This window comes from Anomaloglossus baeobatrachus, chromosome 1 (genome assembly GCF_048569485.1).
Source record: "Anomaloglossus baeobatrachus isolate aAnoBae1 chromosome 1, aAnoBae1.hap1, whole genome shotgun sequence".
Classification (NCBI taxonomy): domain Eukaryota; kingdom Metazoa; phylum Chordata; class Amphibia; order Anura; family Aromobatidae; genus Anomaloglossus; species Anomaloglossus baeobatrachus.
Window position 1 is genome coordinate 855,156,853 of NC_134353.1, and position 26,808 is coordinate 855,183,660.

General features: G+C 44.2%; 1 protein-coding gene across 2 annotated transcripts in view; it reads left to right on the plus strand.

Annotated features, from left to right (window-relative positions):
* Window positions 1-26,808, plus strand: part of IQGAP2 (IQ motif containing GTPase activating protein 2) — a 502,441-nt gene that overhangs the window by 469,891 nt on the left and 5,742 nt on the right. For both annotated transcript variants that reach the window (XM_075325516.1, XM_075325525.1), the window contains 7 exons: window positions 4,622-4,724; window positions 5,962-6,103; window positions 10,414-10,501; window positions 12,179-12,391; window positions 14,774-14,934; window positions 19,107-19,250; window positions 19,833-19,941. In XM_075325516.1, the coding sequence (XP_075181631.1) occupies window positions 4,622-4,724; window positions 5,962-6,103; window positions 10,414-10,501; window positions 12,179-12,391; window positions 14,774-14,934; window positions 19,107-19,250; window positions 19,833-19,941 (960 nt within the window). The remainder of the gene's footprint in view (window positions 1-4,621; window positions 4,725-5,961; window positions 6,104-10,413; window positions 10,502-12,178; window positions 12,392-14,773; window positions 14,935-19,106; window positions 19,251-19,832; window positions 19,942-26,808) is intronic.

The following is a 26,808-nucleotide window of genomic DNA, read 5'->3' on the forward strand; positions in this document are numbered from 1 at the left end:
TGCAGCGAAACATGCAGCAAAACCGCAAAAAATCCACGGCAAAAACCGGCAAGTGCGCACAGGGCCTTAAACTACTAAACAAGACAATAAATGATGTTTCCATGTTTTATCCCCTTTATTCAATGGTCTTGTTTCTAAAAATAACAAAATCGACCTTACTTTCCAGTTGCTGCTTAAACTCTGCCTCTCTTTCCCTGACTCTGGCAGTGTCGAACTTAAGGCCGCTTTACATGCTGCGACATCGCTAGCCGATGCTAGTGATGTCGAGCGTGATGGCACCCGCCCCCATCGTAACACCGATATGTGGTGATCGCTGCCGTAGCGAACATTATCGCTACGGCAGCGTCACACGCACTTACCTGCTCTGCGACGTCGCTGTGACCGGTAAACCGCCTCCTTCGTTCAGCGTCACAGCGACGTCACTAAGCGGGCGCCCAATCAAAGCGGAGGGGCGGAGATGAGAGGGACTAACATCCCGCCCACCTCCTTCCTTCCTCATTGCTGGCGGGACGCAGGTAAGGAGAGTTTCCTCGTTCCTGCAGTGTCACACATAGCGATGTGTGCTGCCGTAGAAACGAGGAACAACATTGTTACTGCAGCAGCAACGATATTTGGGAAGAGGCATGTCACCGATTAGAGATTTTGAACGTTTTTGCCACGATTCAAAATCGCTAATAGGTGTCACACGCAACGACATTGCTAAAGCGGCCGGATGTGCGTCACAAATTCTGTGACACCAACGAGATCGCTTTAGCGATCTCGTAGAGTGTAAAGCCACCTTTAGATTGCCTTAGATCCACAAGTAACATTGACTTTAGGGGCTACTCTGCAGCTAAATGTAAATATTACCTGACCCTTGTTTGTAAATTTCCAGCCAAAATTGTAACACTTGTCACTACCTTACGGGGTTGCATGAGTGGAAAGGTAGTCAGGAGAGCCCGGGGTCTGGTAACATGAGGTCAAGTATAATTGACACACCCACCGGGACCGTGGGGCACTCGTTACCGGGCCACGGTTCTGCTTCTGGGACACCGCGGTGGCAAAGCTCAGTTCCGTGACCCTGGCGGTGTCGTTTAAAGATGAAGGGGGATAATAACAGTTTATTCGGGACGCCACCTGTGGTGCTCGGCCAGTTATAGCCGACGCTGTGAGATGGGACCTCTGGGCCAGATGGTGACGCAGCTTGGTTGGTATAGCTCTCCACAGGTAGAGCTGGGCCCCAGGGCGGATGAGGGTAGTAGTAGGCGCTGGCGGGGTTGCAGGGCTTGGGTGCAGGTGAATAACAGAGCGAAACAGGGATGCAGTCTCAAGATGTTTACTCACTGTAGCAGGTTCCAAGGTAACACGATGTCAGTGACTGCCTTTGGAGTGCTAGGTTCCACTGTGAAGAGCTCCAGCCGATCCCAAGAACTTCAGAGGTAGAGTTCGGTGCACCTTTCTTATGTGTCCCTTCCCTGGTCGCCTTCCTGCGCTTGCTTCTCCTGCTTTTGCGCCCTCGCACACAGAGCCCAGAGCCGGTGCCCGTGGACCCTTTTGGTTGGCGTGAAGCTCTATCCCTTGGTCCTTTTGGGGTCATCTTCCAGCGAATTCGTGTGCGGATGTGGCCTCAATGCATGCAGTCAGCTCAGCCTCTGGTTTTACTAGCAGAATTTATAGGTTCTTCTCCTCTAGCCTAGGAACGAGTCTCCGATCTGTGGCCAAGTCACTCCACTCGGTTGCTGTATGTGGAACAGGGCCACGGGAGTATGGTGCACTTCCCGTGTTCTCTGGGACCCCTTCTGTCTTGCGCCCAGGCTGAGCTGCACCAGCTCCAGACCACAGGTCTTTTCTCCTTTGTTGCTCCCAACTCGCACTTCACTACCATTTTCGCACTCCACTACAGTGTTCCCACTCCTAAGACTCTACCCCCCCCATCCCAGCCTGGCTTTGGGTACAGCACGCCCTTGCCATGTCTGATGAGATGTTGCTGAGTCAGGGTGTTGTGTTTTGTGTGAATCGGTGGATGTCTTTCCCCCTCCTCACTCATCTCCTCCAACAAGCCTTTCCATCAAACTTGATGGTTGCTCACTCTCCCCAGTCTCACAAGCAAGTTGCCTTGGAGTAACCCTCGACTCTGCTCTATCCTTCAAGCCACACATCCAAGCCCTCTTCAACTCATGCCGATTACAACTCAAAAATATCTCCCGGATCCGTGCTTTCCTTAACCAAGAAAAACATTAGTGCATTCCCTCATCATCTGCCGCCTCGACTACTGCAACCTCCTGCTCTCTGGCCTCCCTTCCAACACTTTTGCACCCCTCCAATCTATCCTAAACTCTGCGGCCCGCCTAATCCACCTCTCCCCTCGCTACTCCCCAGCCTCGCCACTCTGCCAATCCCTTCACTGGCTTCCCATCACCCAACGACTCCAGTTCAAAACATTAACAATGACATTCAAAGCCATGCACAACCTGTCTCCCCCCTACATCTGTGACCTAGTCTCCCGGTACCTACCTGCACGCAACCTCAGATCCTCACAAGATCTCCTTCTCTGCTCCTCTCATCTCCTCTTCCCACAATCGCGTACAAGATTTCTCCCGTGCATCCCCCATACTCTGGAATGCTCTACCTCAGCACATCAGACTCTCACCTACCGTGGAAAGCTTCAAGAGGAACCTCAAGACCCACCTCTTCCACCAAGCCTACAACCTACAATAGCCCTCAGTCCAGTAGACCACTGCGAACCAGCTCTGTCCTCACCTATTGTACCATCACCCATTCCCTGTAGACTGTGAGCCCTCGGGGGCAGGGTCCTCTCTCCTCCTATACCAGTCTGTTTTGTACTGTTAATGATTGTTGTATGTATACCCTCTTTCACTTTTAAAGCGCCACGGAATAAATGGCACTATAATAATAAATAATAATAATAATAATAATGACCTCCTCCATACCCAGGATTGAATACCACACCTCTGGCTGAAGTGCAGTACCTCTGTGGTGACTGTAGCTTCGGGGGTGCCGCATAATCATAAGGGGTAAACAGAGACGTAGTCAGGGCACAATCCGAGGGTCACAATACCAGAAGATCACATAATAGTAAAAGAGAGCAAGCAAATACGTAGTCCGAAAACGGTCTGGGGTCCGAGAAAGGAATGCATGACAGAAATAGGGAGCGGGCAGAGGGAAGATCAATAACAGTCCGGGGTCTAAATACCAAGATCAGAATACTAACCGACACACAAACTATGGCAATACAGCAGAGCCTGCGAATACAACTGGCAGAGATCTGGTGGAGCATGCTCATTAATGAAGCCTGAGCAATTACCCGGAAGATGGAACAGCTGAGTAACCAGCACCTCCCAGAACCAACTTGGACTATAGTATAGTGACCAAGCTGCTAGTTCATTAACAAGGACAGCGCCACTGAGCATCACCACAGCATAGAGCTGAAGTCTATACAGGATACAGTGGGGTGAAATTGTTGGACCCCCATTGACCTTAAAAGTGAGGATCCAAGAGGTGACATTTATGGCAGTTTTGATGATACAGGGTCATACCGCAGCTGGTGACGTTCCTAAATATAGTGCTTCAAGTGTACTATGCCAATCACCGCTTATTTAGACTGGTGGGGAGCCGGGGGTCCACTCCTTCACATTGGCCCACTGGTGGTAAATTTACCTATTAAGTGAGGACCAGTCTGAGCATTGCTCATGGAGTTGGTTGATAGGACTGCATCCTCTTGTAGTGTTAATGTGACCACTGCAACCCTGTCAACAAAGACTGAAAAACGTATGGCGGAAACACTGAGAAATAAAGATGCAAACACTGTGTTATCCAATAAACAGTGGAACAGACAAAGAGAAATTGTGCTCACCTGCTGTAGTTGTGTGACACCCAACGATACATCAGTGAAGGAGATGTAGCTGCTGCAGATCCACATGCACACTCAGTACAGACAATAGAAGAAGGGAAAAAACATGCTTTTTCTGTGCTGCTGTTGAAGACTTCAGGATAGAAGAGTCCAGGAAACATTAATGGATCAATTGCGGGTTATTCTACGCATTTCATGCTATACAGTTCTTCCTTCAGGATGATCCAGATGAAGGAGCTGGAGAGCTTCGAAACAAGCAGAATAAACTGCAATTGTTCCATTGACATGACCTGGACTCTTCCATCCTGAAGTCTTCAACAGCAGTGCAGGAAAAGCTCATTTTTTTACCTTCTAACAAAGACTGGAGGCGGTGGTGGAGAGGCAGTGCTGGATCGGCACCGGATATGTAAATAATTTTGTCATTTTTACACAGAAAAAAACCACCTTCTTAAGATTAAAATTTCCCTGACAGCACTTCATAAGTATTAGGGGCTTAGTGCTGAGAAACAGGTCAAGTAGTGGGTCAGATCTTGCCCTGATCCAGTCTACAAGCCTCTCCTCATAGGCGTTTTCATCAGTTGGGCTATTGTGGGAGTAGAAGCTGGGAAGCTGTTGGGGACCACTGGTCTAGAGAAAGCTCCTGTTTCTGGAGTGTACCTTATTTTTCCACTAAGGAAAAAGTTCCTAAATGTATTTTATATATCATCAGTTGTGTGGGACAGTAACTTTACGTATTAATAACGGCTCATGACCATGTTTCCTATTTTGCAGCTGCTTTTAGAACATCAGGATGCGATTTCTCCGGACCACAATGACGTTCTACATGAGCTTCTCGAGGCGCTTGGTACCGTGCCTGATGTCGAGTCTTTTCTTGGTAAAACACAGCTATTTTACTACATTTAACATCTTTGTGGCTTATGTGGTTTGCTGTTGTCACGTAATTTCCTCTTTGATGTTCTGTGGGGACAAGATAAGATGAATATTATTTGCTATTACTTTTGAAACTGTGAAACGTCTGACACAACGTTCTGCATTGCCATAGAAAACCAGACTGTGCCACAATTAGGATCTTAAAAGTGTAGATGCTGCAAAGATAAAGGCGCAAAATAGGGTCTTATCTCGGTGGGACCGGATCAGTAGAATAGCAGAGAATTGCTCACCTAAGGTAGTTGTGAGACGTCTTAACCACTATAGAAGCTTGCAATATGAATAATGGCTGATGTACTCTCCATCAGTGATATAATGATAAATGACGAATGAAAGGGGCTAACATCACGTTAACTAATTGAATAAAGCTGGAGGTCGATGAAGAAATTTAGGTGATTTTTATTCTTCTACTTGTTTCAGAATGACAGCTCCTTCTTCAGGATGAAAACACTGCTCTACCTCCGAAACGCGTAGAAGAATAAAATCACTAGAATTTCTTCATTGACTTCCACCTTTATTCACTTCGGCAGCGTGGTGTTAATCCCTTCATTTATCATCACAATTAGGATCATATCAGAGAAGTTGGCTACTATATATAAAGTATAAGGAATCAAAAACCTGTCACCGAATAATATGGTTAAATCTGAGGTGGTCTTCTAAAAGAGCTGGATTTTCTGAGAAGATCCACTCTTGGGGTATGTGCATACATTAGTATTTGCAGCAGATTATTCTGCAGGAAAAACTGGTGTACTGGCAGGTAAAACACTGTAAAATACGCATATTTTTTATGGTTTTTTTACTTTGTTTTTTTTATTATTCATTTGAATGGGTGCTGCACTTCTTAACATGGGACGTCTACGATGGCTGTTTCGCACCTCCTAGTGCTTCCACGGGTCCACTGACCCGTGGACGCACTAGGAGCTGCAATATGGCTGTCGTCCCCTGGGAGCCTGCACCCGTCTCTCTCCCCATTTTTTAATGCACTTCTTGGATTAAATAAATCACGTTTTGGATACCGAATGGATTGTGTTGTTGTCTTCTGATCACTTGTGTAAAAGTATTGCTCATCCTGATAAGGGATCTGTGAAGAAGAGAAATGATGAAGCAGATGTGAATATACTCATTATAGATCACATATTGTGACTTTCACAGTATAAAACCAATTCTATAACTTCTCATGGCAGGTGAGGGAGCCGTGGACTCCAGCGATCCCAACAAAGAGAATGCCCTGAGTCAGATGGCCAAAACGGAAATCTCGCTCTCATTAACTAGCAAGTTTGACTTGCGGGAAGGAGAAGATAAAGATATGAAAAGCCTAATGATCAAGTGAGTTATTGAGCGTGAAAACTGTTTTAATCAAGAAGTAAATGCCCAGGATCAGCCAAGTTCATCAAACGCGTCTATGAAAGTGGTGGTCTCATGGAAGCCCCATGGGCATATAATCCAGGGATATCGTCTAAGGCCGGTGTCCCACTTGTCATTGCTTCGCGTGAGTTTCACAGTGCATCACCCGGCACGGACTCACACTCTCCTCACACGAGCGGGTCGGTTACATGTATCTCTATGCAGCCGACCCGCTCCTGTGAGGAGAGTGTGAGTCCGTGATGGGTGATGCACCGCGAGGCACTCGCAAGTGGGACACCGGCCTAATTCAGGGTTTTTACATTCTTAATTGTAACGTTTATAACCTTCACACTGATCCCATGTAAGGATTTGTAAAATCTGTTGGTCAATGTTGGAGCTACAGTAATTATGCGATCTTTCTTTGGCTGACTCTACTCAGAGAATCCGTACTTGCCGTCTACTGTTCCTGACCTTACACATTGGATAATTGTCCACCAAGTGATTGTTCTGGTGACCGCTCTCTTTCCTGACTTCTCACACGGCTCGTCTGAGCGACACTTTGTTCTCTATGGGACATTTATTACATGAATCAATAGGCAGGGTCTGATCTTCTTGCCAAATGAAAGGATCGAGAGATTAAATTGCAACATAATTGGGGACAGTGCGTGGAGCCCCTACACACTTTAGATCAGAGGTCCCCAATGCCAGTCCTCAAGGCCCACCAACAGTGCAGGTTTTTGGGATTTCCTTAGTATTGCACAGGTGTTAATGTAATTACCTGCCCAGGTGCTGGTTCCAACAGCAGTGCAATGCTAAGGAAATCCTGAAAACATGCACTGTTGGTGGGCCTTGAGGACTGGAGTTGGGGGACCCTGCTTTAGATGATCCGTTCATCCCACTGAAATCTGCTTGGTCCACTTCAGTGTTTACAGGGGCCTTCAGATTCTGTTCACATCTGCTTTGAAGACTTTTGTGTCTGATTCTACCATATTTGATAGAAATAAAAGGGAACCATGCAAAGGCCCTGATTCACCGAGACCGGCATTGAGGGGGCATTCTGGAGTCATATGCACTAGGTTCATTAAAGAGAATGTGTCACCAGGTTTTTGCCATCTAATCTGAGAGCAGCATCACATTGGGGCAGTGATCCTGATTCCATCGATGTGTCACTTACTGAGCTGCTTAGTGTAGTTTTGATAAAATTGCTGTTTAATCAGCAGCAGATTATCATTAGAGGACTACTTGGCGTACTGCCAGGTAGTCCAGCATATTCATATACTCTGTATAAGTGCTACATCTGCAGCAGAGAAAACAGATTTTTATCAAAATTACAGCAAAAAGCCCAGTAAGTGATACATCGCTGGAATCAGGGTCTCTGTGTCTACATTATGCTGCTTTCAGATGAGGGAGCAAAAACCTGCTGAAAGATTCCCTTTGAGTCATGTCCAATTCTTGGTGCATCTGAACAGTGGCATCACCTCCAGAGACTGAAGCAGGGTTTCTGGCATAAGGCACACTACATTTGATGAGCTGTGGCATCACGTCCCTGTCCCGCCCCAGCTCCACCCAATTTGACAGACCTGGGCAAAAGAGGCATGAAAACAGGAAGAGTTGCAAAAATTTGTGCAACTTTTAAAGTGTTTTATGACCAATATTTTTTTCAAAAACACTTTGGACATTGGCCCCAATTCATCAAAGTGCTGGAAGGAGAACTTTAAGGAATCATTAAAGGGGTACTCCCATGTCCAAGATCCCATCCCAATATGTAGTAGGTGTAATAATAATGATATTAGCAAATACTTCCAATTAGAAATGTAGTATAGTTCTCCTGATTAGCTATGAAACATATCTTGTGTATCCATGGCTATGACCACTCATATAGTGATAGTTAATTGCCAATGGCTGTAGCCATGGGATACCTAAGCTACTGCAATGCCCTGCACATGAGGTAAGAGACATAGCTAATCCGGAGAACTATACTACATTTCTAATTGGAGGGATTTGCAAATACTATTACACTTCTACACATTGGGATAGGATCTGGGGGATAGGAGTAAAGGGTGCTTTACACGCTGCGACATCGCTAGCGATAGCACCCGCCCCCGTTGTTGGTGCGACATTTTGTGATCACTGCTGTAGCGAACATTATCGCTACGGCAGCGTCACACGCACATACCTTGTCAGCGACGTCGCTGTGACCGCTGAACAATCCCTCCCTCAAGGGGGAGGTGCGTTCGGCGTCATAGCGACGACACTGCGGTGTCACTAAGCGGCAGGCCAATAGAAGCGGATGTGTGGAGATAAGCGGGACGTTACATCCCGCCCACCTCCTTCCTACCTCCTCATTGCCGAAGGACGCAGGTAAGGAGATGTTCGTCATTCCTGCGGTGTCACACACAGCGATGTGTGCTGCCACAGGACCGACGAACAACATCGCACCTGCAGCAGAGATATTAAGGAAAGGAGCAACGTGTCAACGATCCCCATTTTTGAACGATTTTGCAATCGTTGATCCTTGCTCCTTGGTGTCACACGCTGCGATGTCGCTACCGGCGCCGGATGTGCGTCACTAACGACGGGACCCCGACAATATATCGGTAGCGATGTCACAGCGTGTAAAGCACCCTTAACTCTTTAAGGTTAGCAGTTATTAGTTTAAAGCATTGTGGTTGTTTTTTGTTTTTTTTTTTGTTAATCTCCTCTCACTTTTCATTTAATTGCTTGTAGTTGTAATCATTCTACTCTTGTGCTGCAGTGTAAAGCATGGTGCAGGGACAGAACACCATTGTAGACTACAGCCCACTATTGAACATCAATTGCAGTGACTGATCACAAATGGCTGATGAAGCTAAAAGACAATCCCCACGTCTGCACGGCTGCTTTAGACGCGACTGTTCTTTCCTTACACATTTCTACTTGTGTATCTTTGTGTATCATTGAGAAGCGGTTTTCTTTTCCTGCCGTCTTCTCTTTGGCGGTCTTGCTTAGATACTGTAGTAATTTGCCCTTGTAGCGGTCGGCCTGCATACTTTCCCATGTGTCTGGACATAATGTTCCTTTAATAACTAAACAAACTACATGGGAACGATTGTGATTAAACATTTCAATGACAAAATGTTTGTTTTTCATCTTTTCTGACTGTGTAACCAATAATGGCGTCATGTATTCTGAATATTTACAGACCAAGGAATAGCTTACTCCCTTAATGTTCACTCAATATAATTAGTCTTTGTATTTCTGGTATGGAAAACGGACGATGTGATTAAAGGGTTATTCCCAGCTCCAAGATCCTATCCCAATATGTAGTAGGTGTAATAATAATAATAATATTAGCAAATATCTCCAATTAGAAGTGTAGTATAGTTCTCCTGATATAGCGATGCTTCTTACCTTATGTAAGAGCATTGCAGCTTAGTTATCCATGGTTACAACCACAAGTAACTGTCACTATATAACTGTACATAACCATGGATTCCTAAGCTGCAATGCCGTGCATATGAGGTAAGAGACATGGCTATATCAGGAGAACTATATTACATGTCTAATTGGCGGTATTTGCTAATATTATTATTATTCTACATATTGGGATAGGATCTTAGAGATGGGAATAACCCTTTAAGTGATTAGCTCTGTTTATATACTAAAACAGTGCCACATTGTCCACGATCCACGTCTGGTATTGCTGCTTACCATTAATAACAAATTGGTGTGGAACAGTATTGGGCACAGCTCATGGATAAGAGTGGTGACCCTTCTGGGGAAAAAAAACTTAACAGGCTAGAGGCCTTTTAATCCATCTTTTTTAACATTGAGACTGGTCCCCAAATGACAAGGTGATCATTGGGCATCCAGCTGCTGATCCCGCTCCCAGTTGCCACCCCTTATCTGGGCAGAAACATGGTGGTCAGATGAACATTTGTTTGACCCCACTAGGAACATGGTCTACAAAGATCTTCCGGAGCAATAGACAGTTGTTATAGCAGCTCCATACTCCTGAACAGGGGGGGATGCGTCCGTCACTCCACAACTGAGCGTGTAAAAAGGGGGTTTCTGAACCAGACAAGCGTTTGAGATACAGAATGGTGGGCACTGACAGAATGACGAAAGCTGAGGCACATCCTTAGACCCAGCTGGAAGCTATTTCTGGAATTTACCAGACTTGTCACATCTAGACCTTGTTATTTCTCTGGTATAATTGGACTGTTTCTCCCGGAATATACGGCATAGGGGACCCTTTGATGTTTTACGTCTTTTAAATGCTCTTTTTTTTTTTTTTTCTTCTTTCATTGCAGAACTAAGAAGTTGATAGTAGATGTTATTCGTACACAGCCTGGAGAAAGACTCCTCGAAATCTTGGAGACACCGGCTTCTGTGCCACAGGTATATCCATCCATGTCATTTATTAGTGACGACTCTCCAGGTATCTAATCTTGTGTATGTAAGTTACCATTAATAATATATAATAGTGCGATGGATACTGGAAGCAATCGATCAGCTAGAGGGTGAAGGGGACGCCATTGATTATCTGACATCGAAATTTGTCCAGGCGAGGGACGTATTGGGCAACAAGGAAGTAGTCAGTCCTCTTGGTTGATTTACTGGAAGCAGAAAATAATGGGCAAGCATTCGTATGGCAGGCAACGTTGGCTGGACGAATATCCTATAGAATCTCCAAAATGGCAGCAGGGCTTGTGGAGTTTTAAAAATGTACATTGGTCATAGAAAGTCTACCAAAATTAGCTGTTTGAGTACTTGGTGCCCAAAACTTTTTGAAGCTTGTCCTTAGTGAAGTCGGCTTCGGCCCACAGAAGAGCTACTCTATTTTTTGTTTTATAAGACACACCGGATTATAAGACGCACCCCGATTTTAGAGATAAAAAAAAGTAAAAAAATAAATAAAAATATGGGGTCCATTTTATAACCCGGTGGTGTCTTACTGGAGGTGGGCTAGCAGCGGTGGTGGAGTTGGGGGTCACAGGAGGCAGGGGCAATGGTGGAGCAGGTCGGTGCTGCGGCGGCAACTCTGTGCTGGGGTGGCTGGCGCTGCTCTGTGCTAGTTCTTGCTCCGGGCAGGGAGGCATTGGCCATTCTGAAGATGTTGGCGGTGCAGGCTTCAAAGAAATGGCATCCGGAGTCTGCACGTGTGCAGATGAGAGCTTGAGCCGAGAGCTCCATCTGCGCACACGCCGACTCTGGGCACCATTATTTGAAGAACTTACCACTGATATCTTCAGAATGGCTTGTGCCTCGCTGTCCACCCGCCACACAGAGCAGCACCCGCAGCACAGCATTGCCCCTGCCTCCTGTATCCAATCTCCACCACACCCCCGGTAAGCTTCCTTCTGATTTTAAGAAGCACCCCTCATTTCTTTGGGGGGGGAGGAAAAGTGCGTCTTATAATCAAAAAAATACCGTAATATACCAGAAATTGTTGAAAAAGGTAATGGTAGCAATGGTAGAAATCTTGTGAGCTTGTCCGTAAAGTCTGACGATGTCGACCGCGACGCCGGATGTGCGTTACTTTCGATTTGACCCCACCGACATCGCACCTGCGATGTCGTAGTGTGCAAAGTGCCCCTTAATTCACTGTGAAATCTGTACTGGAATTCAACCACACCACCCATACATTAGAGGGCTGAATAGACCTGATGTCACCAGCCCGGCTCACCTCCTGATGGAAAAGTGAGTGGAGCACACACAGACCTGGCCTTTACGGGTTTAAAAGCCTATACTAAAGTGAGGCCATTAAGGGTACATTTGAGAACAGCTCCACTGTGACATGAAAACCAAAGGGAGCTGAATTTGTGGCCTCACCTCTAGGATTTACGTACACAGAAGTAGAGGAACAGAAGGCTAAAAAGTTCATTAAATGAGGAAGGAATATTGGCAAAACTCTTAGTGGCCAGTTAGATATATGTAGATCCATTTCCTTTATAAGTGTCTTAAATTTATTACACTAAAATGTTATTTCTTTGTGTAAACTAACCAAAACCATCTTCTCTACATGTCCTTTTCTATGGAGCATCTCACTAAGCTTATTCTGCTCTCTGCTTCTAGGAAAACGAACACTTGAAGGTTATTGAGAAACGCGCCGCTCTTGATGCCAGGACACCGGATAAAATGAAGAGGAGTCAATCTGTTTTGGAAGATGGGCAGCTCCCCTTGGAACAAAAGAAAAGGAAAATCCTTAGAAATCTCCGAAATTTAGAACAGGCCGGACTAGTGACCGAGGAAATGAAGTACCAAGAAATTATCAATGAGATTGCTAAGGTTGGGCAGTTTCCTTTCTTGTTGATGTTCATATTGATTAACGTAATTACTATAACTCAGCAGATGATTGTTCATGTGCCAGCGCTCCATTCATTAGGTATGGGATTTTTGGTGATCTTCAGCAGCCCCATATACAATGAATACAGCAGTGGCGTGAGTGCGTGCCATTCTAAGGCTGCTTTCACACTTGCGTTGAACGGCATCCGTTGCATTGCGTTGTGTAACGGATGCGTTGCATAAAGTGGCATAGCGGATGCAACGGATCGTACAAAATAGCGCAATCCGTTAGTTTTTTGTTCTTGACTTTACACATCTGGGCATGTGCAGTTATGTAAAGACGGTTGCGTTAATGGAATCCGTCAGATAACGGACTCTAACGGAATCCACCACCATAGGTGTCCATTAGAAAAACAACGGACGCCGACGGAATCCTGAAGGTTGCGTTTTGACACACAGCACAGAAAAACGCTACATTCAACGTTCCATCCGCCAGGCGGATTCAACGCAGCGTCGGCTGACGGATGCAACGCAAGGCCATCCGTTGCAATCTGTAGCTAATAGAAGTCTATGAGGAATAAAACTGTTTCCTGCAACGGTTACCGTAATTCCTCAAGGTGGCGGATATCTACGGATGCCGTTCAACACAAGTTTGAAAGCGCCCTAACAGGACATTTCCGAAGCCTATTTTTGGGATCTGTAGTGATGAGCAAGCACTAGCATGCCATACCCTTAACCGTACTTTTAACAAGCAGATGACGCTCGGTTGGGTACGACTTAAGCACCCAAGTATAATGGAAGTCAATGGTGAACTTGAGCGTTTTTTTGGGAAATCTTCTGGAAAAATGCTCAAGCTCCCCATTGACTTCCATCATACTCGAGTACTCAAGTCGTGCCCCTCGGAGCATCCAACTATTGGTTACGCGTATGGAGCACCCAAGCATGGTAGTGCTCGCTCATCACTACTAGTAAATAAAAGTCGAAAACTACCAAAGGTGGAGGGGAGGGACTATGTTTGTTTTTTTTTTTCAATGACCCAGATAAACTGAACTATGTTTTACAGCCCCAAAAACATTTGTATAGAGCTACATTGAGAGTGTTAAGATTGTTTTGAAGATCCACAACCCACAGCTCTTCTACGAATCAGATATATAGGTCCTTCTGCAGTGACATAAAAAGGACCCTGAAAGATGAAATCAAATGAATCTCCTATCTCAATGTTACATGTAGAGGGAGCAGATTACGGGTGTGGAAAAACTGGATACAATTTCTGATACCACCTTATGCCACTTACCTGGTTGACGGAGCTGTACTTGTGACAAAAAGATATTACAGTGCTGCACTTGTGAAGTCTTAAAGGGAATCTGTCACCAGACTTTTGCCATTTAATCTGAGAGCAGCATAACGTTGGGGTGGAAACCCTGATTGCAGCGGTGTTTCACGTACTAGGCTGCTTAGTGTAGTTTTGATGAAATCACTGTTTAACCAGCAGTAGATTATCATTAGAGGACTACTTGGCGTACTACAGGTAGTCCAGCATATTCATGAGCTCTGTATAACTGCTAGATCTGCAGCAGAGAAAGCATTGATTTTATCAAAATGACAGCAAACAGCCCAGTAAGTGACACATTGCTGGAATCAGGGTCTCTGTCTCTACATTATGCTGCTCTCAGACTGGGAACAAAAACCTGGTGACAGATTCCCTTTAAGGATGTGGCCACACAAAGCAGATTTCTGCACAGTGATGAGAGACATTCCTCATCTGTGTTTTGGGATTTTTCCCTTTATTTTGCATCAATATATCTTGGAGAACCTCTTAAGTCCAGTGTTGAGCCATCATCAAGTAAATTCCAAAAGTAGAGAATCCGGCAGCACTCACCATTAGGAAAAATGTCCTTTTATTCGATGCTGTTAAAACATGCTCAGAGAGAGTGGGATGTGTGCCGGACGACGGCCATTTCACGTGTGCTCACAGGTCCACGGATCCAGGGTGTGCATCACTTTTGAAGCTGTTAAGTCATATGAATGTGGGAAAAAAAACAGAGACATGTGCAGATAAAAGACTTACAATATGAAGGCGAAAATCTGAGAAATCTTCATCTCTGTTGATCAGAAACAATATATTCTACAGGGCATTGACATCTGAGCAAACTCCCCCGGATGGTCAGTAGGAATAAAAATGATGTTTCTGGGAATGTCTTCTGGTCTGACATTACGACCAGTGACCTGTTTTTGGCTGCTTTGCTCGCACATTGGGACAAGCATTTTTTTTTCTTAACTATGTGTTGACTCCTCATTGATTTATCATGTTCTTTTTTTTTTTTTAGCTTTACGTCTTATGTCATTCTCTACTATAATCTATATTCTGTTATTTTATCCTTATAGGACATTCGTAACCAAAGGCGACACAGGCAGAGGCGAAAAGCCGAACTTGTAAAGCTTCAGCAGACTCTCAATGCCCTAAACTCCAAGACGGCCTTCTTTGAAGACCAGATAACCTATTATAACACGTACATCAAGACATGTCTGGACAACTTAACTAGGAAGTATGTTCTGTTCACCGGGGTTCATTATGTACCAATATGCAATTTCTAAATGAAAAGCAGATGTCCTGGGAGGAGAGACCATCCCACACACACAAACTTTAGAAATATAAAAGGTTTCAAAATGTAAACTTCTAGAGATAACCAAATTAAAAAGAAAAATAAATTAATTATTTTAAAGGCAAAACTAAAATTAGTTAAGAAGGTAATCCTAAAAAATGGTTTGCTGGGATATAATGCTACAGTTCCTCAGGGGCGGGCACTTTCTGGTCAGCCTGCTTGGATAGCAGACTTAACAACCTCACGCAAGCCATGAGAGAGAGAGTACTGACACTGCTGGAATGGCGCCGGCACTGGGGGTGCCTATATGTGGTTTTACCATATTTTTCAGACTATAAGACACCCTTTTTTCCCCCAAATTATAGTCTGAATGTAGGGTTGTGGTGAATGAGGATGCTGTGGTGGAGCGGGTCATCGGCGGCACGAACAGGCTGTGGCAGCGCCAGCCATGACCACGTGGGCCCGCTCATTACATATGCACGCCCATACTCCCGCCCATCTTTCAGCGCTGAAGCTGGCACTGACAGGTGGGCAGGGTGATGGGCGGGGGATGCACGCTTGCTAAACAGCCAGTCCACATGATCACCCCTGGCAACTACAGCCTGGAGTGATCATGTGCGGCTATATTCACTGCCCCCCGCGCATCATCATCAGCGCGGGGTGCAGTGAATCAGTATACTCACCGTTCCCTGCAGCACCGCGATGTCCTCCTGTCTGCCGGCCGCAGCTGTGTGTGGAGACTAGCGGTGCTCACAGCGATGACGTCATCGCTATGCGCACGTGTCCACACAGCTGCGCCGGCACAGACAGAAGGACATCGCGATGCTGCAGGGATCGTGGCCGGCTCCACATAGCTCTGCCGGCACAGACGGAGGAGGAGCGATGCTGCATGGAGCGAGGAAAGGTGAATATAAATGTTTATTTTTTTTTTCTGTGTGTGCCACAGGATGCAGGACATATAGCAGGATGAGGGTATATGAGCAGGATTGGGGGTATATAAGCAGGATGAGGGTATATGAGCAGGATGATGGCATATGAGCAGGATGGGGTATATGAGCAGGATGATGGCATATGAGCAGGATGGGGGTATATAAGCAGGATGATGGCATATGAGCAGGATGATGGCATATGAGCAGGATGATGGCATATGAGCAGGATGATGGCATATGAGCAGGATGGGGGTATATGAGCAGGATGGGGGTATATGAGCAGGATGGGGGTATATGAGCAGGATGGGGGTATATGAGCAGGATGATGGCATATGAGCAGGATGATGGCATATGAGCAGGATGATGGCATATGAGCAGGATGATGGCATATGAGCAGGATGATGGCATATGAGCAGGATGATGGCATATGAGCAGGATGATGGCATATGAGCAGGATGATGGCATATGAGCAGGATGGGGGTATATAAGCAGGATGATGGCATATGAGCAGGATGATGGCATATTGCAGGATGATGGCATATATAGCAGGATGGGGGTATATAGCAGGATGGGAGCACATACCAGGATGGAGGTATATAGCAGGATGCAGCCATATGCCAGGATGGGGTAAATAGCAGGACAGGATGCGGCCATATGCCAGGATGGGGTATATAGCATGATGCGGCCATATACCAGGATGAGGTATATAGCAGGATGGGAGTACATACCAGGATGGCATTATATAGCAAGATGGGGCTATACCAGGATGAGGGACATATATATAAATACAAGGCAGGAGGATCATTACCAGGATGGGGTACCTTAGTAGAGAATTTGGGGACATTACCCCCATAATAGTGTCAGCAGCAGATCCTCGCCCCATAACAGTGTCATGACCACATTTTTTGCTAAAAATTTTATTTTCCTATTTTCCTTCTCTAAAACCAGGGTGTGTCTTATGGTCCGGTGCGTGTTATAGTCCGAAAAATACGGTATTTTACCTGGGACAGACACTCGCATTCATAAGGGATTGTTGGGAGTAGTGGACAACCCCTTTAAATGAGGACTACTGCACTCATTCCTATTGACTACAGGGAGTGTCCACCCTTTCCTACGGAGCCTTTATTTTTCACATTTATTGACAGGGTGCAAAACATCTTGCATCCTATATAAAATCCTCTAAAACCTAGTTTCCTTACAGATGGTGATTAGAGATGAGTGAACCTGAGGTTCGGTATTCGAACCGACCACCAATTTAAAACAAATCAAGATTCGGATGCTTTATATGCAAACTTCACTCACACAAGCAACACTGTGCTTAGCCCTGTGCAAGCCGCTTGCAGTGTTTGGACGGCTCGCACTGGGGGTAACATCAACACGATTAGATGTAGTGTGCAACCCCAAAATTTTTTTCTGGAAAAAAACACCCACCCTCCCCTAGAAATAATCTGCTTATGGCTGGCTGTATGTGGGCGAAGACTCAAACTGCCAATCAGTGACTTGCTCCGGAGTTCATGTCAAGCTCGAACCAGTAGAGGCTCGGCTCCTTGGCTGCCGGAGAACCGAACGTCCACAAAACCGCTCATCTCAAATTGATGACATGAGACATATATGTTTTCCACAAGATAGGGAATGTATATAGCAATGAAAGCAGAAAGGCCGCACAAGCGCCAGCTTTCCACTCACAGGCAGTTGGTTGGAACGTCAGGAGCCCTACCTTCAGGAGATAGACGCAGGTCCCAAAGGTGGGAACAAAAAAGATGGGACCCACCTACATTAGACACATGACCTTAGTCTCACATGACAAAAAAAATCCTTTAATTTTGCCTCTAGTTCACAATAAATCTTAGGCTAGTTTCACACATCCGGATTTTTGCCGATTTGCCGGCTGCGGCACTCGCCAGTGCAGTGTATACAATACAGTGGCAGCACTGTAACTTCCGGGTCACATGCTCCAGTCACATGACAGCATGTGACCGGCGCTTGTCGCGCTGCCACTGTATTGTATACACTGTACTGGCGTGCGCCGAATCCGGCAAACCGGCGAAAAGCCGGATGTGTGAAACTAGCCTAAGTCAGTCATAGTACTAAATAGTTACATCCAAAATAAGTGTTGTTCCCTTCAGCCTCTGACTGAAGATCCTGCAGTGCAGATTTTAGTAGTCTGCGGTCTACTAATTGTATGCGGAATACCGACCGTTGATAATTAACGAGGTTTTTCCCCATGAACAAAGTTAATTTTAATCAATAGATCTTGGAATAATAAGGATTTCCACAATTGGATGTGTTTAAAAAAAAAAAAAAAAAAGTTTCTGAGCTGAGATAATCTTATATATATGTCCCTGCTATGTACTGTGTAATGTCTGTGTCTGACCATACATAGGGAGTGGTCTGATCATACCACAGCTCCTGGGCAGGGGAGGAAGTAGAACGTTTTGTAAATATTACAGTATGGGATCGCAAATAATTCTTTCTTTGAGATAAATTATTTTTTACATACAGGTAGGGAAATGTTTTACCTCACAATAAGAATCAGTTACGATCTCATTCTGTATTCTCTCTTTTACATCCTCCTCTGTCTAGGAGATGTGGTATGATCAGACCATGTCTATGTACAGTCAGACACAGACATTACACAGTACACAGCAGGGACACATATATAAGATTATCTCAGCACAGGAAGATTTTATTTAAACACATCTAATTGTGGAAATTATTATTATTCTAAGATTTGATTAAAACTTTAAAATTTACTTTGTTCATGGGGAACCTCTTTAAGCGAAGACCGAGTTAAGACAATCATTGAAACTATCAGACCACTTCCATGTGCGTATCGTCACTGTGGACTGGTACCGGACTAGGCTTGCATTATACACACAGTTCTCTGTAAAATGGCCCAGTCTAGTGCACGTTGCGATTTTCTTTCCTGTGTCGTCCTCTTGTAGATTGATTAGCACTGGTCAAGCGGTCTGTGAGGTCCATTGTGCGCACAGACCGCACACTAACTGATCATACACTCATTTTGAACCCAGCCAAATCAGAGAGAATCTGGGTCTGATATATTTGTGATAAGTCTAATTTTAATACATGTGACATTGGGTGGAACTTGAGATTGGTATTTGTGGAATGTTCACATCCTGTGACTTTCATGCGGCGTATTTCATATTTCATAAATATTTCACACAGGAATTCAAGGCGTTCCATAAAAATGGATGGGAAAGGAGAAGAGAAAGGCAGCAAGAAAATGAAACAATCCTCCCTTAAATATACAGCAGCGAGACTACATGAAAAAGGAGTCATCCTGGAAATAGAAGGCCTGCAGACCAATCAGTGCGTAACAATGGGTGGAATAAACGATGTTGTGTACATAGAAAAATGTTTCCATCAGGGGACCCCAGGATTCAAACATTAGAGGGTTTTTTCCCCTTCATTAAAAGATAATCCCAGGATACAGGGTATTATTAAGAAAGAATCCGCTGTATTAACCTCCCCAGGTCCACCGGTGAGTCTCCCGCTGCTCCCGGTGTCTGGCATTGGCCACAGCGTGGACATCACTTCAACAAAGTGGCAGCCAATCGGTGAACTCAGCAGCTCTAAGCGGGGTGGTCACATGTAGACAAAATGCCCCTCTCAGAGTCGCTGAGCTCACTGATCAACACTATCGACATCATGTCAGTGCTGCAGCCAAAGCAAGAGACTGGGAGCAGCGGCGAGACTCGCCAGTGGACCGGGGGAAGGTGAGCACAGAACGGTTTCTTTCTTTTATAATGATTTGCAGCTGGGGATTACCTTTTAATGAAATAACCCTTTAACCTCTTCATGACACATTAAGTTGGGAAGGGTTTTTTGTATGGCTTACATTGTTCATAATGATAGGCATCAAATAAACATTTTACCAAATTATCTTTTTAGATTCAAAAATGTTCTCTTTGACATCACACCTGGAGACGCAGTCGGTGATTTTGAAGTGAAGGCGAAGTTTCTTGGGGTGGAGATGGAAAAGGTCCAGCTTCACTTTCAGGTATTAAATACATTAAGAATGTACAGAAATTGATGCACAAGGGAAAAACCATAAGAAAAGGTTGGTGGAAGAAGAGTATCTGTGGATAGGAGGTAACCATGGGACAAACAACCTCCAATAATTCTGTTACCACCTCAATACCACAACCCCCTGATGTACCAATTCCTCTCCCGTACTTTATAGTTAGTAAGATCTTGAAGGTCCTCTCCCACTCTGTACTAGTCTCACTGTTAGCTCATGTATATTGTATTTGCTATATATATACAGTAAAGACCAAACGTTTGGACACACCTTCTCATTCAAAGAGTTTTCTTTATTTTCATGACTCTGAAAGTTGTAGATTCACATTGAAGGCATCAAAACTATGAATTAACACATGTGGAATGAAATACTTAACAAAAAATTGTGAAACAACTGAAACTATGTCTTATATTCTAGGTTCTTCAAGTAGCCACCTTTTGCTTTGATTACTGCTTTGCACACTCTTGGCATTCTCTTGATAAGCTTCAAGTGGTAGTCACCGGAAATGGTTTTCACTTCACAGGTGTGCCCTGTCAGGTTTAATAAGTGGGATTTCTTGCCTTATAAATGGGGTTGGGAGCATCAGTTGTGTTGTGCAGACGTGTGGAGGATACACAGCTGATAGTCCTACTGAATAGACTGTTAGCTGCTTTTTTTTTGTCATAATAAAAATTCTAAGTAAAGAAAAACGAGCGGCCATCATTACTTTAAGAAATGAAGGTCAGTCAGTCGAAAAAATTGGGAAAACTTTGAACGTGTCTCCAAGTGCAGTGGCAAAATCCATCAAACGCTACAAAGAAGCTGGCTCACATGAGGACCGCCCCTAGAAAGGAAGACCAAGCGCCACCTCTGCTGCAAAGGATAAGTTTATCCGAGTCACCAGTCTCAGAAATCGCAGGTTAACAGCAGCTCAGATTAGAGACCAGGTCAATGCCACACAGAGTTCTAGCAGCAGACACCTCTCTAGAACAACTGTTAAAAAGAGACTTTGTGCAGCAGGCCTTCATGGTAAAAGAGCTGCTAGGAAACCACTGCTAAGGACAGGCAACAAGCAGAAGAGACTTGTATGGGCTAAAGAACACAAGGAATGGACATTAGACCGCTGTAAATCTGTGCTTTGGTCTGATAAGTCCAAATTTGAGATCAAATTCTGCGACGCAGAAAAGGTGAACGGATGGACTCTACATGCCTGGTTCCCACCGTGAAGCATGGAGGAGGAGGTGTGACGGTGTGGGGGTGCTTTGCCGGTGATAATGTTGGGGATATATTCAAAATTGAAGGTATACTGAACCAGCATGGCTACCACAGTATCTTGCAGCGGCGTGCTATTCCATCTGGTTTGCGTTTAGTTGGACCGTCATTTATTTTTCAACAGGACAATGACTCCAAACACACCTCCAGGCTGTGTAAGGGCTATTTGACTAAGAAGGAGAGTAATGGGGTGCTATGACCTGGCCTCCACAGTCACCAGACCTGAACCCAATTGAGATATAGTTTCGGGTGAGCTGGACCGCAGAGTGAAGGCAAAAGGGCCAACAAGTGCTAAGCATCTCTGGGAACTCCTTCAAGACTCTTGGAAGACCATTTTCGGTGACTACCTCTTGAAGCTCATCAAGAGAATGCCAAGAGTGTGCAAAGCAGTAATCAAAGCAAAAGGTGGCTACCTTGAAGAACCTAGAATATAAGACATATTTTCAGCTGTTTCACACTTTTTTGTTAAGTATTTCATTCCACATGTGTTATAATTCATAGTTTTGATGCTTTCAATGTGAATCTACAATTTTCAGAGTCATGAAAATAAAAAAATAAAAAACTCTGAATGAGGTGTGTCCAAACGTTTAGTCTGCACCATATATATGTGTGTGTGTGTGTGTGTGTGTGTATATGTGTATATATATATATATATATATATATATATATATATATATATATATATATATATGTATGTATGTATGTATGTATGTATGTATGTATGTATATATATACGTGTGTGTATGAATATATAATATATATATATGTATGTATATGTGTGTATATATATGTATGTATGTATATATATACATACATATATATATATATATGCATCATTTGTCCAAATTCTATGACCCTCATACTCAGGTTTTACACCAGAAGCACTTTATAGCCACAAGAACCATTAGGGACGGTGTTTAACCTAAAAGCTAAACTTTATTTATTCATGTAAAAAATATATTAACAATTACATGTGTCAAGCAAAAGATCGTTATCACAATGGACATGTCAACATACTCATATTGTATCAGTAAACTCTACAGTGCCGTCTAAAACATGGTTACAACTTCAGAAACCTACAGCTATTATTCAGCTTCACCCATGATTACTGCAACCACCCCTAGAGGAAAATACTGTTTGTATAGCTAATCTCAATCAAGCCACTATTATGATTCTCACTAGCATCAATATCCTGATTTCCACAATAACAAAGGTTCCACCTGACCCACTCAGACTGATGCCACCAACAATAGAAGTGAGACCTGAATAATTACATTGCCAGTAAGATGACCCCCAGTAACCGAGCGTCCCTACTGCCAACCATGGCTTTCCCTAAAGGGCTGATGCAGCCCACGGTGATGTAGAGATACACTGACCTGTATTAGTACTTAGCGTGACCGTCCGCTGTCCCGACGCGCGTTTCCCACTTCTTCAGGGGACGTGTGTGCATATTTTTAAAAGAAGCGCCCTTTAATAGTGGTGCCGGAACCTCTAAACAACACCCATACAATGATGTATATCCGGCCCGCCTCCCAAAGTGACGCGTTGCCAGGAAATCCCATCCTGTGTATATAGAGAAGTACGTGCGGCCCGCCCACTTCCGGTGACGCGGGGACAGAATCTCCTTCCCATATGAATTTGTGACGCGAGCATGGCCTGCCCCCAATCATGACGCGGACCCATCCATGCCTACAGGTCCATCATAGCCCTCTCCCCGTTCCGGTGGTTGAAGCGCACTCTGCGTGTCAGCCGCCACGGTATTACTACCATGGTAACCAACCACAACAGAAGGCGCTGCAAAGTTACCACAACATCGGAGTGGGCACCCGGTAGGCTAGAAAGGGCCGCGTACAGGGGATTATGTGCCATATATTAGTATGAAGGGAAACGTGTATAATCTAAAAGTCAAACCTGATGTTACAACACATATACTCTCCCTTAATGGCAATAACCATATCCTACCTATACTGTTCCCCAGGGGGCTATCTCACGAGGTATTGCATCAAAAACTCCAGAATGTCAAAAGTTGCCCCCCCCCCATCAGAACCCCCACCCACCCACCCCATGTTGTTGCAATATTACATTATTACAATGCTGATCATGACACAGCTTCAGATACAAATAGCTACGGCATACACATACATGGGGGATGTCCTAAACTAAGTTCAAACTACCCATTATGGGGAAGGAAAATATATATAGAGGAAAAGGGGGGGAAAAAGGGGGGGGGAAGGGAGCGGACAGGCCTGATGGAAGAACAAGGGGGGGGAGAGAAAAGGGGGGTGGAGGAGGGGAAGGGGGGCAGAAGCGGAACAAAAGAGCCACTGAAGGAGACGCAGAGGAGAGGAGGGTCATGAAAGATGTTTTACAGACACCTGAAAATTCCTATAAAGGGTTTTCCATGCAATTTGTGTCCCAAAACCACCCAAAGAATACTAAATCCACAACAAGAGTCCACATTATAGTAAATTTCAAGAGTTTTCTTCATAGCGGTGGTGATCCAATTTCATCCCCAGATATTCGTTATAAATCTCGAAGATTATTCCATTCTCCAACCAGGTAACCAACAAGTTCTTAAGGAATTCTTCCCGACCTCAGCCCCAATTTCAAGGAGGATGAAATTCACTGCAACAGTTACAAGAACATATAATTAACACTTGTTACATACTTCAACCAATTCATTGCCACACTAATTTCCACATAGGATTTACATTAAGAGAGGCTCCGCAACCACTATGCGCTACTTGCTGTCACTACATAAATGTCAATAACACCCTAACAGACTAAAAACAAAGCTAATAAAAGAGGGTACTATATAGACCCTCGATTCCCGAATTACTCTAAAAAGGAGTTAAAGCCAAAATGTTCGTTTAGGCCAAGAGGAGCTACAGTTCCCAACCTGAAAATCCATTGGCTTTCCAGACGGGCTAGTGCCTTACCAACATCACCACCTCTTGGACCCAAATTAATTTGATCAATCGCTTTTATCCTCAAAAGACGGGGATTACACTGATGGAATCTCTGAAAGTGTCTGGGGATAGACTTAAGGTGTTCCCCTTCTTTCGCTGTCTTGGCCTTTTCTATGTCCCTTACGTGTTCCCTTACACGTATTTTTAATTCCCGTGTTGTGAGGCCCACATATTTAAGATCACAGGGACAGTGCCAAGTAGACCACATTTTTTGAGGCACATGTGAGATGAATTCTTATATCATATGTTTTTGTTTCCTTATTGCCTTCAAAGGAGGATGATCTATCCATATTCAGACACCCTTTACACATGTTACAAGGGAAAAAACCATGATTCAATTTTAACGGGTTTATTCTGATTTTCTGATGATGGCTATGGACAAGCAAATCCTTTAAATTTCTGCTGCGTCTAGCCGTTACTTTAGGGTTATTTGGAATACAATCCCTTAAAATAGGGTCTGATTTCAAGATATTCCAATGTCGTTTCAAAATGGATAGAAATCCCCCCCATTGGTTATGGAAGGTGGTAATCAAACGAATGGGTTGATCCTGCTTTACTTTTGGACCTGTATAAAGAAGGGCATCCCTTGTGGTCTCATTAGCCCTTCTATATCCCCTTTTAATCCATCTCCTACTGTATCCTCTATGTAGGAAGCGATCCCTTAATTCCCCAGCTTGATGGTCAAAATCCTCTTGTTTTGAACAAATTCTTTTAGTCCTAATGAACTGGGAGATAGGAATTCCCTTCAAAGTAGACTGAGGGTGACAAGATGTTGCATGAAGCAATGTGTTGCTGTTTCTTTCCTGAAAACATTGGTCATCAAGTCACCCTCCTCCGTGACCATAATTCTTAAATCCAGAAATTCCACTTCACGGCCGAACCTGTATGTGAGTCTGATGTTTCTATTGTTATTATTTAGATCTCTCATGAACTGGTGTAGATCGTCTTCACAGCCTTCCCAGATAAACCAGATGTCGTCGATGTATCTGATCCAATTCTGGACCAGACACACCGACTCCACCGGGTCAACCTGGAAGATGTCTCTCTCCCACAAACCCAAAAATAGGTTCGCGTAAGATGGGGCGAATGACGCCCCCATCGCAGTCCCTTGAGTTCGAACAAAAATCTCATCCTGAAACATAAAACAGTTATGTGTCAGGATGAATCTTAATAGATCTAGAATCAGATGGATAAGTTCTGGATCCAAATTAGTGGCCTGTAGAAAGAAGGAACTGGCTTCTAGTCCATCTCGATGCTTAATGGACGAGTATAGAGCCTCTATGTCGGCCACCACCATCAGAGATGTCCTTCCTATGTTTAAATTATCAAATCTCTGTAGGGCTGCCGTTGTGTCCTTTATATGAGACGGTAAAGCCTCCACCAATGTCCTTAAGTAAAACTCCACAAAATCACATATAGGCTCATTTAAACCCCCGTTGCCCGACACAATGGGCCTACCGGGGGGATCCGATGGATTTTTATGAAGTTTCGGTAATAGATAAAAGGTCGGCATTCGTGGATTTAATCTCAAAATTCCTTCCCTTAATCTATTAGTAATGGTGCCCTGCTCCACCGCACGATCTAAAATCATGGTCAGCTCCCTCTGAAAATCTTGAGTAGGATTATATTTTAATTTTTTTAGAACAAGTGGTATTATATAGGATTTTATGGGCCTGGATCTCATATTGGGCATTGGGCCAAATAACCAGGTTCCCCCCCTTGTCTGCTGGTTTAAAGGTCACATCTGACCATGTCTTCATGTCCTGTAGAGCCCGTCTCTCCTCAAAAGATAAGTTAAACGGCCCCTGAGATTTTCCTTTGAATTTTTCAATATCACTCGTGACCATTTTAACAAAAATATCTATGGCCGGGCATGTTGATAGGGGGGGAAATCTCTTGGATTTCAGATATAAATGCGAAGGTATTCCACCCAAAATCACTCCTGAATCACCATCTGGGATACTTACATCTTCTGTCTCCTCCCACCCTTCACCTTCCTCCGCTAGGGATGTTAGGACGGATAATGCTTCCTGCTCCTTTTCTGTAAGAACATGTTCTCCTGGAGTAGAACGGTGGAAAAAACGTTTCAAAATTAGCCTCCGAGCAAAGAGATGCACATCCTTAGTAATTGTAAATACATCCATCGTGTTAGATGGTGCAAAAGACAGCCCCCTCTCCAACACCTGTAGCTGAATATCAAGGTACGAGTAGAAAGGTTGATTACCTTAAGCCGGTCATCTCTTTGAAAGCCTTAATGATGGTAAATTTTAGATTGATTTGCTGTTTTCCCAAATTTACTTCGGAGGCTACGTCCTTCCCACGGTTCACTCTCCACCGAAGATGTTTCACCTTCACTCATTGAGGTTATTGAGGAGGCAGAAGCTTGTAATTGTTGTGCTTCATGTCTAATTCCAGCTTGTTTTTGAATTTGCCATCTGAATATTTTATTGGAATTAAAGTCACTCACGTCTCTATGAAATTTTTTCCCTTTTAATTGGCTTATGTCTCCTTCCCACTTTTCAAGATCTTTATCCAACTCACTAAAGAATTTCTTGAGGTTGCTTTCATCCATCTGTTGTTCCATTTTTTTCTCTAAATCAAATATATATATATATATATATATATA